General features: G+C 35.2%; 1 protein-coding gene across 7 annotated transcripts in view; it reads right to left on the reverse strand.

Annotated features, from left to right (window-relative positions):
- Positions 1-14,638, reverse strand: part of SNX7 (sorting nexin 7) — a 199,829-nt gene that overhangs the window by 155,592 nt on the left and 29,599 nt on the right. For 6 of the 7 annotated variants that reach the window (XM_074381383.1, XM_010343822.3, XM_003933275.3 and 3 more), the window contains exons 3-7: positions 12,039-12,149; positions 11,535-11,699; positions 7,909-8,107; positions 4,124-4,323; positions 290-376 (exon numbers count right to left, since the gene is read on the reverse strand). In XM_074381383.1, the coding sequence (XP_074237484.1) occupies positions 290-376; positions 4,124-4,323; positions 7,909-8,107; positions 11,535-11,699; positions 12,039-12,149 (762 nt within the window). The remainder of the gene's footprint in view (positions 1-289; positions 377-4,123; positions 4,324-7,908; positions 8,108-11,534; positions 11,700-12,038; positions 12,150-14,638) is intronic. The other variant, XM_074381387.1, reaches the window with a different exon arrangement.

The following is a 14,638-nucleotide window of genomic DNA, read 5'->3' on the forward strand; positions in this document are numbered from 1 at the left end:
TTTTAAAAAATATCACATCCCTGCAATCTTTCTAAACAATAACTATAACTCTCATCTTTGCCTTTCTTACTAGAGCTAATAGTATGAGACATAAGTCAGAAAAGCAGAAAAGCATCATTGCTAAGCTTGTAAACTCACATGGTATTCAATGCATAATGAATTTTAAAAATTAGTTTTACCATAATTTGCTGAATGCTTAGAAACAATCACGTAAGGAAGCTCTACATTGCTAATAAACATTTTAGACAATAAATTCTACATAGTTTTATCAAGAAACTTAAAAACTTACCGGATCAGCGTCTGTCTTTTTGTAGGTCAAAGCTTCAACTTTGGAATCCAGTTCTGCTTGTATTTGGTCTCTTCTTTTCATAACACCCTTTACATTAAAACACACAGATAAAATAGGCTGTACATGGTTTTAATAATCTCCTATAATAAATATATATTTAAGAATATAAATTGTGGGGAACATTCCCGCGTGAGACCCCCAAAAGGCGTGAGTCTCACTATACGGTGAGTTTGATCCCAAACACAGTTTCCTACTGGAGGCAGTCGAGCTATCCGGAAAGAGGATCTGAAAGATGAATGATCAGTTTCTAGTATCAACCACAATATCGTTTGGGCCTAAATGATAGACCTAGTGACCCCCTGCCAGCAACCGGTTCCTGCTTTTAACCTTTTTATGACTCTTTAAGAATAAGTCTTAAACCTTACCTGACTGCCTTGTACCCTAGATAATGGTTTAACTGTCACTATAAGGGATGGCTTTGATTTCTGACTCAGAGACTCCTGAATGGGGAAGTCGAGATAAGTTGAGTCAGGAGTAGACAAAGGAGAATCCGGTTAAAAGATATTCTGATGAGCAAAACCAAAAAACCTTTTCACATCTCAGTTCTAAAACAAGATCAAACCAGAGATACCTGCAGCCAGGAGGAATAATGTTTGGATGTAAACAAGCTTTGTGATTACAGGAAATTCTGTTACTTTTTACAACCACTGATTGCATATCTGACTTCTCTATTGTATAGGCCATGTGAGGTATACATTTGCATTTCCTCTTGCTATGACATAAACCAGAGCCAAGAAAGTGTATTTATTCCTGGCCTTTGAAAAATAAAATTTGCTGTTTAGGCACAGCCTATCAGCCCTCCGGACGCCTCGCTTTCTCTCTCTCTGTCTTTATTATTTTTCCAGGTGCACTCCCTCTTCCAGGTGTTGGGACCCTCTTGCAGGTCGAGAGACCCCTGGCAGACGTGCCTACCCGTCCCGGATGGTCCACGACAATAAATAGCATCTCTTCCCCAAGGCATCAGTCATTTGGGGATGTAACATATTTAAAAAGTTGTTTCTTTTTTTTATCTCTAGAAGGTAAATTGAAATAAAGTATTTAAGAGGTGGTTTTTTCCTATAAATGTTTTATTAGTTTTCCTAATGCACATTTTACCCATTTAAGCATTCATTGTACATATGTACTACATTTGATGGAATACTCTAAATTCTTCAAAAATAGTAAAGAGCAAAACAAACCAGAAAAAAATCAGAAGCACTAGAATTATATACTATGGCATAAACTAGTTGCAGATAGGAGGTCACATGGACCACTCAACTGGAAATATCTAGACTCTGTGGCAGCCTTCTTATCTGACTCCAAAGGGACAGATAATCAAACAGGAAATCATGGTGGGACATCAGAAAACTAAAGGATGCATTCATATCCTAAGCATTTTATTTTAGCTCAAAATATAAAATATTAATCAGTTAGCCAAGCTTTCGATGAGAAATCATAGCTTCCTCTCTGATAGGAGTTTCATCTTGTTTGCTTGATTTCATGTTTCAGAGTTTGCAAACTTAAAGCACCCGTGTGAAGAAATCTGAGTGCAGAATCCACCTACATTTTACAATGCATTTAAGTAATTCGCATTTCTTCCGAGACACCTAACTTAGACTTTATGGACACAAGGACTCTTTTTATTTGTACTCATCTTTTGCTGGTTTTTACAACATTAAATAATGATATTCTAATAGGCGCAAATGGCCTAAACAGGTCAAGGAAAAAATAAAACTTTGGATAAGCAAACAATTCAACCAGCTAGAAAAGAAGTACAGGACATAAAAGAGAAGGGCCTTCTGGTGTTTTAAAGAAGGAAAGAAAGTAGAAACAAATCAGTTCCATCAAACAAGATGGATCTACGCTATTTAAATAATAATCAAAAAGCATTAAGAATAGAGAGTATCCTGAGAATTATCTAGCACAGTTTTGCACCTGGAGTTTTGCACTCTTAGGACATTTAAAGCAGGCCAGGTGCAGTACTTCACACCTATATCACATCTCAGCACTTTGGAAGAAAGACATGGGAAGATCACAGGAGTTCGAGGACGTAGGGAGCTATGATCATGCCTCTGCACTCCAGCCTGTGCAACAGAGTGAGACCACGTCTCTTAAAAAATAAAAAAGAAAAATAAAAAATTCAAAGGAAATGAACACTTTTCCTAGTTGTGAAGAAGTCCACAGAAAATTCAACTAATTATCAAAAATTCCTTCATATTTACCTCAATGCTTAATTGTCCTTAATGTCAGGAAAGACCTTCCTTTCTTTGACCCAAATAACTGACTCTCTAATTCAGTCCTATTTATTTAAGGTCTATTTCAATAAAGATGAAATATGCACAAATGTGTTTTAAGTAAAAGGTTGCTTCAGGGGACAACTGGTAAAAATTACATGAAATTAATCATTTTAATCAAAGAATTATTTTTCATTATTTTAGCTCAAATAGAAAAGAACATTCCAATATCAAAAAGAACAAGAACAGCTACATAAATACTACTTATTATACCCTAGGAGTCTAAAAATTATTTCAATCAAATGAGAACCTATAAAATAATTATATTTACTATAATTTTCCATGCCCTTAATAATGTAAGACTTCAATTATATAATTTCCATCTTGATATAATATAGGAGAAAACATGAATTAAGGAAACAGAATATACAAATCAGATCTTCTTGAAGATTTACATAAGAAAGTGATCAATAATGAAGTGAAACCAAAGGAGGTAGCCAAGGAAATGGATAGAGAGAGGCAAAAGAATCATCAACAGTGAAACACTGAAGGCTTTTGGGAAACAAGAAGCTTTGTTTACAGGAGGACCCCAATAAAGTGAAGAACAGAAGCCTGAAATGTCTGTGCAATATTGAATGGTTCTGTCAAAGGAAACCTACACATGATAAACAAAAGAGAGGCAGGTCTCAAGCTGAAAGACAAAGTGAGCTTTTCTTACCAAAACAAGGAAAAGTTTTAAAGAAAGAAAAAAATGGAAAGAAATCCCTAGAAATCAAGGGTACACGTCAAAAGAAACTATGGTTCCCATTATAAAGAACAGATAAAAGGAGCTATATATTTGAATGCAAGCTGACTCCTTCCCCACCACCACCCTAAAAACACCAGAGACCTGAGGGTGCCAATTTGCCTGTGCAAAGTATTGCGGGCACAGAAAAACACTGGATGAAAAACATTAGCTTTGCAGATAGCATTGCTAAATTCCAAATATCCAGAAACCTTAACTTGAACTGAGAAAGTAAATGTAAAACTTTGATAAAGGAGGAATAAAAGCCTTTTCAAACAGTGAAAGAAAAACATTTTAACTTGAAAGATTTATTTTAAAAGAAACCAGAAGGCAGAACATCAAGATCTGACTCAAGTACTTTCCACATAATGGTACTAAATATATTGCTAAATCAAATGTACCTAGAAGCAGGAGAGCAGTTCTTTCATGAAAAGAAATCCCCAACACACTAAAAAAAATTTTAAAGTAAAATTTCAAAAGGTTTGGAAAAACTAATCATATTCCCTACATAAATTTCGACTGAGGATGCTTCAAGTCTATGTGTAATCTGATAAATTGTTTGTGTTGCTATTGAGTACTGAAGATTCTTGCTTATTATCAATAGGTTGCTTCATTTATTTAGGCACACAGTGAACAAATATTTATTGAACACCTACATGCAAAACAACCCAGCTAGGACAAAAAGATACTGGTTTTAAAGAAAAGAAGTATAGTTGTCTTTATAGAGCTTATAATCAGGTAAGGGAGTGAGGTACAATTAGAATTAGGCGTTCTTACCATTAACATTTCACTATAAAGCACGTACTCATGTACAACAGGAAGCAGAGCCTCTCCAAGTCCAGACATCCGCTTTTCAGTGGCCTTACAGCATCTGTCAATGCAGCTGGCAACATCTTTTAGAATATCAACCAGATCCTCTTCTGATGCTGACCACAGAATATGAATTGGGCCATATTCTTTCATTTCATCAAAATATTCTAAAACAAATGACTTAATAAGTTCTTCAACATACAAAAGTTTTCAAAACACCTGTATCATAGACAGCAAGAAAGGGCCTTATTTCCCTCATTGTGCACATGTTGTTACAAAAGAACATAAGAAAACAGATACCATCCTACATTAAATCAACTGGCCATCATGGTTTGCCCAGGTCAGTCTTTGACTCACTACTGTCCAAGTGTAATCAATAACAACAATCATTTGCATTGTCAAAATTGTCCTGGCTTGAAAAATAAATTACATGACCATCATATCTATAATAGACTTCTGCCTACCACACTACTATATCTGAGTGCCTCATAGGCAACATGCCCTAAAAAAAACTTACCTTTTATCTCTTTTTTTTCTGACTATATATTCCACTTAATGGTAATTACTATCCCCAGATTTAAGCAAAAAATCAGGAGGTTATCCTAGAATCCTACTTAACACAGAGCCAGTCAATCACCAATTCCAATACTTCTATATCTTAAGCTATCCATCTACCTACCCCATGTACTTATCTTCACTTCCACCACCATCAGCATCTCTAACTGGTACTGCCTCAAGAGTATCCTAACTATCCTCCCTCTATTTTTGTCACAGTATAAAAACATTGTCTCAGCTGGGTGTGATGACTCAAGCCTGTAATCCCCACACTTTGGGAGTCTGAGGCGGGGAGATCACGAGGTCAAGAGATCGAGACCATCCTGGCCAACACTGTGAAACCCCGTCTCTACAAAAATTAACTGGGCATGGTGGCACGCACCCATAGTCCTAGCTACTTGGGAAGCAGAGACAAGAGAATTGTTTGAACCTAGGAGGAAGAGGATGCAGTGAGCTGAGATCGTACCCCTGCTCTCCAGCCTGGGAGACAGAGCGGGAATCCATCTCAAAAAAAAATTAAAAAAAATTGATTCTTCATAGCTAAATTAGAATTAGTTACATTAAACCATTACCATTAGTCCTCACTGTCTGCTTCTCTAGGTACAATGTGAAATTCTCTGATTAAGATTTTAACTCAAGCCAAATTGCTTGCTCATTCATGAATAGCCCATGATTTCTCTCAACAAAAACATTTGCACATGTCTCTCTGCTTTGTTCTCCATTTCTATCACCTGACAACCTACTTCTAACCCTTTAAATTCGAGTTCAAATAAATCTCCTCTGATTCTGTTTCAAAGGACTCATAATTGCTTTGGTTCTCATTGAGCCTATCATAATTTTATACTTCTATTAAAGCATTATCCCACTGTATTATAGATGCCTGATGACTCAAATGCAAGCAGGCCACATACGTCTTAAAATAGGGACTGGCCTGGCGCAGTGGCTCATATCTGTAATCCCAGCACTTTGGGAAGCTGAGATGGGTGGATTATGAGGTCAGGAGATGGAGACCATCCTGGCTAACATGCAGAAACCCTTTCTCTATTAAAGCTACATAAAATTGACCAGGGGTGGTGGTGGATGCCTGTAACCCCAGCTATTCTGGAGGCTGAAGCAGAAAAATCGCTTGAACTCAGGAGGCGGATGTTGCAGTGAGCTGAGATGGCACCACTGTACTCCAGCCTGGGTGACAGAGTGAGACTCCAGCTCAGAAACAACAACAACAACAACAACAACAAAAGAAAAGAAAAACTGGGACTGAGTTATTAATGTGTTCAATAAATATTTTCATATCAATGGAAGAATGCATACATGAGTAACCAAAGGCCATTCGGTGTTTGATATGCTATGTATTCAAAAATGTGGATTTCATTTTAAAATGTGAATATTTTTAAGATTTTACATTTTTACTTTCACACTTAATTTTCAATGACATATAGCTTTTTGCAGTAGAAAATTTACAAGCAGTGAGCATTTTTTGTTCACTATCCATATAAATACAATTAAATTCTCTATATTTAACCATCTTATAAATCATTAGAATTTGCTGACATCTGTTGTATTTCTCTAAATTAAACTATTAAAACTTTAAAAGTTTGTATTAAATAAAAAGTTTAAAATATAAAATTTAAAAACAATGAGATATTAGTTGCTACCTAATAAACATTTAATCACCTCTGAAATCCTTCCAAACTCTATCCTCCTGAGCTTAAGCCTGTCTTTATGTAAAATAGTGACCAGACTGAACTAATTTCCAGAAAAGAAAATTTTCCACTTTCTTTTCTCAATTTGGGTATATATCAATGCCTGTCATTAAATCTAAATAATATTTATGTTTATAGGCAAAGCTTTGCTAAAATTCTAAACTGTGCTTACATACCACTCAAATCACATTTGTATGCAAGCATTTAATTAGCTGCACTGTAATTTGTCTGTTAATATATATATATTTCCCAACTAGACTGTGAGCTTAACAGATACCATCTTAATTACTCTTTGATACTCATTGATAGCTTATATGGCTCCTAATTGCCAATAGCTTCCAGAGATCTCTTTGAATTGCTATATCAGCTAACTATGCATCCAGAATCTACTTAATAGATCTAGAATCACAGAACCTAGTTACAATAATTCGCTTCTTCAGATTTTTTTTTTAAAGGGACAAATAATAAATATGAGGGCAAACCAAGGAGGTTTAAAACAAATTATTATACTACATTCAGTCGCTACAATAATCTCATCAGGTGTCATCAGGTGCATGAAAAAGAAGGCAGAAAAAGGGCAAAGAATATTCAGTTATAATATTTTTTCTAGATCTCTTTTTAGAACCAATCAATTCTTAATAAAGTACATTTTCCTACACCATTCCAAATGCTACACTCATTCATTTGTGTTTTTTTTCAATCATTAAACAAATTTTAATTGAGTACTTATTATGTTTAAACACTGTCTGGATACTAGAAAAAAAAACTTTGCCAGCTTATACTGACGGGCAGTACAGTTTAGTAGAGCATGATTAACGAGTAAGTCATCAACTTAGGGACTTTGGGTTTGTCTTTAAGTAGTTCCTCATCTCTAATAACAACTTACATTTGGAAATTATTTGCTGACTCAGTTATCTATTTTTATTGCAATTAGAAAATTACGGAAAAATCATCACATGATTAGAATTAGAAAAAAAATCATAAATTCTTATTTATAAACCAAAAAAAAAAAAAAAGAGAGAGAGAGAGAGAGAATAGGAAAAGAGGCAGATTTTTCAATTCGTAAATCTCTCTCCCATACTTTGACAGGCTTAATACAGCGTATCTCGTCCCTCCAGAAAAAAATAATTACTAGAAAATGTGAAAACCCTCTTTCCTGAAACATCACTTCTTTGATTCTAAGCTCTGTTCCATGTTGAATATAAACCTCACACAACTGCATCCACAATCTTAAACTCGGGCTTACTTTACCACTATCTTCTATGAATGGGAAATAGAGCAGCTAGTGATTGGTGAAAGCGAAAATGCAGATTGCCTTCAAAATCATTTAGGAATCAGAAATGTCCACCACATGGCTGGGAAGAAGCCACACTTTGAAGCTGACATTCTAACTGAATGCTGTAGGTATGATGGTGTAGTTGCTCTCCTGTACCAACGTGAAGAGTCATCAGAAACTCAACAACTTTGAAATCACATTTCAGTAACTCTACTTACCCCTTTCTTCCTTATAAATTCTCTGAGATATTTTATCTATCAAATTTATTTTCTGGCTAAATAGTTCAATAAAGTTATTCATTTCCATGAACTCCTCTGGGCGGTTTTTAACTCCTCTCATTGAGGATGCAACAGCTCTGACCGTTTGTCCCATCCTGCTCAGCAATCCAGGACCTTGCTTCTTGTGAGAAGAGAGTTCCTAGAAACCAAAAAATGGAAGTATCTCCGGTGAAACACGTCGCAATATTCCAAGATTCAATACAAAAGGACACCCAATTAAGGGAATAAAATTAAGATACAATTGTTTCGTAGGCATCAATCTTTTTAATGTTAGCTTGAAGCAGATTAGTTTTATTCAGGTACAGTGTCTCCTTTAAGTGGCAGCCTCCTTGATAATATTCCCTTTCATAGTACTTATGGTAAAAGCAGGTACACAGTCTTTCCTCAGACCATAAATCTTTAAAAGAACAGGGTTTAACAGACAGAATAGTGCTCAGTGAGATGCTAGAGAAGACAAGGAAAATATGACATGCCACTTATAATAGGAATTTAATAGGAAATGATTGAGAAAGATTTCTCAGGGCCTAAGTCATACTCAGAAAAAGAGAACTGGGAAACTTCATTAATTCTTTGGGGGTAATAGTAGCTAACATTTACTGACAGCTTAATAACGTTCTGGGCACTATACTGACATTTTTATATAGGTAATTCACCATAAACCTATGAGGTAGGTTTTATTATTTTCCTCATTTACGGAAGAAAATAGAGGCACCAGGAAGTTAAGTAACTTGCTCAAGATACCAGAGCAATTAAGTGACAGAGCAAGAACTGGCATCCTGGAAGTCTCATTCCAGAGGCTTCACTATTAAGTACTAACTTGCTTTGCCCCCTTAAAGTCATTAGGATAGTTTGTAAGCAGACACTACCTGACCATAGCGCTTCAACCAAATGAAGTGGGTAAACTGTGACACCACCTTCACTGGTTGGCTGGCTATAGAGAAAATGTTTAATAAAATATGTAACTAGTTATTTCACACTTAACCTAGGAGGGATAACTATAGACTTGCAAAATCAATAGAAGAAATGCTATAAAAGAATACACCACACACAAACATATCCCTTCAGAAGCATGGCATAAAAGAACAAATAAAAAGAAAAAAGGACAAGGGATCCTGATTGGGGGCCACAACGGTTGTGGCCCTTGTTGAAACACAAGCTTGGGATCAAATAAAATACTACTGACTACCTAACCTACAGATAAAAATATGATATATTATTTACCCAAATATTAAATAGCACATTCTATCTTCCTCCAGCTTTCCTTTCTTGAATATCTTACAGACATACAAAGTAAACTTGTTTATTTCCAATTCAGTGTGTTTTTTTTGTGTGTGTGTGCAAATAATAACAGATGCCCTCCTTGACCAGGCAACACATCCATCCAAGAGTGCTATGGCCTCATTTGATAGAGTAAACATTATCAGAGACAGCACACATCACAACCGGCAAGCTGTTACTGAACCTGTTGACTGTGGAGAATATTTCTAACACTTCTAAGGTTCTTAAGTCAGGCCACATATTCATTTCACATAAGTCACAAAGGTTTTCCTTAGAGCAGGACTGTCAAGATTGAAATAAACAACTTTTTAGTTTCTACCACTGGCAATAACTGAGAGATACAAAACTCAACATTTTTCACTACTGTTTAATATTGACCCTTTGTCCTCTCTGGTATCTTTCTTGTTGAGTTATAGCTTTACAGAATAAAAGAAAAAACAAGTAGAATGGATAAGGTTTCTGTATTAGAAATTAGACACTCTCCCACTTAATTAAAGGAAAAGGAGATCATATTATCTATCTATCCAACCCTCCATCCATCCATCTATCTCCATTCATCCATCTATCCATTCAATAAATACTTTCATCCTAACTTTAAAAGCCCTGATCCATTATTACTCAAAATACAGTACACCCTTGAACAGTACAGGTGTGACCTGAGCAGGTCCACACATGTGGTTTTTTTTTTTTTTTTTTGAGACAGAGTCTTGCTCTGTCGCCAGGCTTGAGTGCCATGGTGCCATCTCGGCTCACTGCAACCTCTGCCTCTTGAGTTCAAGTGATTCTCCTGCCTCAGCCTCCCGAGCAGCTGGGATTACAGGCACGCGCCACCATACCCAGCTAATTTTTGTGTTTTAGTAGAGATGGGGTTTCACCATGTTGGCCAGGATGGTCTCGATCTCTTGTCCTTGTGATCTGTCCACCTTTGCCTCCCAAAGTGCTGGGATTACAGGCGTGAGCCACAAAGCCTGGCCACATGTGGACTTTTTTCAATAAATATATTGGAAAATCTTTTTGAGATTTGTGACAGTTTAAAAAACTCACAAATCACATAGCCTAGAAATACAGAAAAAACTGAGGGAAAGGTATGTCATGAATGCACAAAATATTTGTAGATACTAGTCTATCATTTACTACCCTAATGTATAAATCTTTTATAAAAAGTTAAAATTTATCAAAATGTATGCACATATTTTGACTCACATGCCACCATTTGCAGTTCAGAGAAATGTAAACAAACATAAAGATGCAGTATTAAATCATAACTGCTTAAAATTAACTATAGTGCACTGTATTATTGTACTATTTTTGTAGCCCTCCTGTTGCTATTTGTGGAGAGTGCAAGTATTGTGAATATTCACTTAAAACACCATGTGATGCTAATCATCTCCGTATGAGCAGTTCATCTCTCCAGTAAATTGGGTATAGCAGTAAAAAGTGATCTCTTGTGGTTCCCATGTACTTTTTTTATTGTGTTTAGTGCAATACTCTAAACCTGGAATAATACCATGGGACCCATATGAAATGCCACAAGTGATGCTGGAAGTGTTCCCAAGAAGCAGAGAAAAATCATGGCTTACAAAAAAACGTTGCATTGCTTGATAAGTACCATAGATTGAGGTCTGCTGCCATCATTGCCCTCCATTTCAGACCAACAATTCATCTTGTAAACAGACAATATAAACTTATAGTATCAATGAATACAGTAAAATACTGTAAGTGTATTTTCTCTTCCTTGTGATTTTCTTAAATAATATTTTCTTTAGGTTACTTTATTGCAAAAATACAGCATATAATACACAAAAGATATAAATTGTGTTAACCAACTGCTTATATTATAGTTAAGGCTTCCAACCAATAGCAGGCTACTAGTAGTTCAGTTTCTGGGGATTTAAAAGTTATATTTGGATTTTCAACTTCATAAAGTCCCCAACTCCCATGTTGTTCAAGAGTCAACAATAGTGTCAATGAAAGAAATATATTTATATCTGTTCAGCATTTGCTATTTATGCAAGAAGCATGCTGACATTAAAACAAACTTTATCAACAAAATAAATGTGTGTGTGTGTGCACGCGTGTGTGCGTGCACATATATAGGAAAAAGATAGAAGACTTCTGTAATACTTATATGTAGACTTGATATTGGGTTATATCTGAAGGATAACTCTCCGGTGTTTCTGAAAAATTCCATCTCAATGCAAGTACACCACTGCCTGATTTGTAAAGGCAGACGAGGAAAAATACAAAGATACAGACACCCAAAGACTGTATAAATAAAAATTAGTTACCCAAGCTTGTGCAGTGAGAAAAATTTTGAAGTCTTCATTAAATGTTAAAGTTGGATGATCAGCAATTCGGTTCAAAAATTTATGTAAAGCTTTCCTGCGTGTCTCAATGAAGTCATCATTAAAGCGTTCCACCATTCCTTTTACCATAAACTTTTCTGGCAATGGCTAAGGCAAAAAGAAAATAAAAAAGGTATCTGAGTATTAAGTGCCACAGGTTTATAAGGAATTCTATATTTTCCCCTTTTGGAAGACTAGTTGAACATCTAACCATTTCTTATAAAAATAATTTTTAAAAATTCACAATGTTAGAACCAAAAATGAGAAATCATAACACATTATGAAGAATTTTTTTAAAATGTATACATAGATTAAAACATTTAGAAATAATGTTCCTAAGATAAATGAATTACAGTGAACTTAGGTCTGAAATTAGCTTTTAGGCATTCTAAAAGACTCACTAGAAAATTGGTAGCTATTCTATGAAAAAAAATTTTGTAAACTTACTGGAATAATCAGAGTGGGGTGTGCTTCTTCCAGTTTTCCCTTCAACCAAAGGAAATCTTGATACCGTCTCCTAACTTCAAATTCACTGGAGTCAAATTCCCCACGAGATGTCTGAAGAAAGCAGGAGAAAATAACAGCACATGCAATAGAAGATAGAAGATATTTGCCTAATGTTATTTTAGAGATTGTGAAATAAATGGGTCTCTAAGAAAAATTAACAAATCCTAATTATTCAGTGTTTGTCAGCCTGTAAGTTTTTTTTGTCATCTATTCATGTAGCAGATGAAACAAAGCAAACTTTCCAGTATTTCCAGAAAGAAAGCAAATATCATACTTAAATTTAAAATCCAAACTGAAAAATCTGTCTTACAACAACCATCTGCCTTCCACAAGATTTTAACTACTATTATCTTTGGCATGACTTTCTTGCTAACAAGAAAGTGTGTTCTGAATTTAGGTTTCAAATATATTTCTTTTCTCAAGATGATTAGAATTCAGAATTTGAGGAAAGTCCTATTTTTGCAATTTGGAAAATAACCTGAATGTAACTGAGAAAAATGTTTTCTTGGAATTCGCTCAAATGAATTGCTGTGCTAGGATTTGCTTTTGGTATATGAAAGTTCTAACATTTTACCAAGTGATTTTATCACTGTTTTAAAAGATGTAATTAATAGACATTTGATGTGAAAAGAAAATCTTCCTGTCATTTCTCAAGGAATTTTATTTTGGGTTATATGCCTAAACTTCTAAAACTTAAGCAAATACATTAAAATATCAGTTCTCAACAAACCAAAAATCCATGCCAACACATATGACAAGAAGAACACAGGTACAGTATCAACCTCATTTCTATTGCCTGAGTCCCAAGTCAAAGACAAAAATATCAATTCATCTAATGCATACTCACTTCTCATAAGAAAAAAGTCACTCACACCAATACCTTATTTAACTGAATTTTTGCATGTTAAAAATTACACGCAGAATGTTTAGGTTGAGATTTTCCTGCGGAAGTAAAGATGGAATAACACACTGCAAATATATTTCACACTCACCAAATATCAATCACCCACACAGATGGACGCAATTGTAAAATTAAACAGTCCAAGTCATAAAATGCAATCTTCATTGTCAGAAAATAAGGTCCATGAAAGCTATACTTTCCAAAGTTCATTCTCTTAAAATGAATGTTCAGAATATCATATAATGTCTCTTTGTACAACATTCCATTTATAAATGGGAAAAAGTGGGGCAAATGAAATGCAGAAGTCTAAGAAACGAAATGGTCACAAAACACTACAAAATCTCAGCTATTATGCAAAATGGTACAAGATACAGAAATGGTAAGAATAGGAAAACTAAATCTAGTACCAGCATAGTTTAACAATATAGACTGGTTGGTGTATGTCCATATGCAAATAGACACACGCATGTACACATACATATGCACCCAAAACATGGTTTACAGCAACTCATTAAAAAGTATTACTGAGCACCTCCTTATGCCGGGTACATATGTACAGGTTCACTACCAATTTCTCAGAATATAAATTGGTATAATGAACAATAAAGCACTCAAAAAGAAAAAACCCAGCAGTTAAAATAAGATTGAGCTATACATGTCCTCAAGAATATCCAACATTTTAAGTAAACACAAAACAATCTGGTATAAATTCCAAGAAGATATAAAAGCAAGTCAAATAATTGGTTCAGTCTATCCTTACTACTCTGTCATTGACTCAAAAGAATTCCCTAATGTACTGCAACAGAAGAAGACGACAGAGGATATATGCAAGTATGGAGGAGAATATGTTACTTCTTCCCACTCTTAAGATTTCATTCTTCTCCTGAAGGGTTATAAGGATACATATGTAAGAATATGATGAGGAAAACAGTCATTATAAGCTGGGTTTGGAACAAGACTAATTTCCCTATGGCAAGGATTAGAATCATTGTCTACTCTAAAGTGAACGAATTTGGTCATTATAAGATGCCAGTATACAGTGGCTCACTCCTGTAATCCCAGCACTTTGGGAGGTCGAGGCAGGCAGATCATGAGGTCAGGAGCTTGAAACCAGTCTGATCAACATGGTGAAACTCCTGTCTCTACAAAAATACAAAAAATTAGCCGGGTGTGGTGGTGTGCGCCTGTAATCCAGGAGGCTGAAGCAAGAGAATTTCTTGAACCGGGGAGGTGGAGGTTGCTGTGAACTGAGATAGCACCACTGCACTCCAGCCTGGGCAACAGTGCAAGACTCCATCTCAGAAAAAAGAAAAAAAAAGATGCACAAAAGCTTCCTAATTGTAGGAATAACTGAGTTTGATGACGTATCTCCAACTTAGAAATATATTTTATAAAGTGCATTTGGAGTACAAATAATGCTTCTAACATAGAATACAGTTTTCCATAGAAGCAATATTGTAAATGGTGGCCAATTTTTCATGTCTGACCATAAAAGCTTGGGGACTTAAAGTTTAGTAATAATGAACTCGAGTGAACTATACACCAAAATGCATTCATTGCAAAAATAACAATCTTCAGTCAAGTATGAACAGTTATTCTATACTCTGAGAATTTAGAAAACTTTTTTTGAGGGAAAATG

Source organism: Saimiri boliviensis, chromosome 11 (genome assembly GCF_048565385.1).
Source record: "Saimiri boliviensis isolate mSaiBol1 chromosome 11, mSaiBol1.pri, whole genome shotgun sequence".
NCBI classification, from domain to species: Eukaryota; Metazoa; Chordata; class Mammalia; order Primates; family Cebidae; genus Saimiri; species Saimiri boliviensis.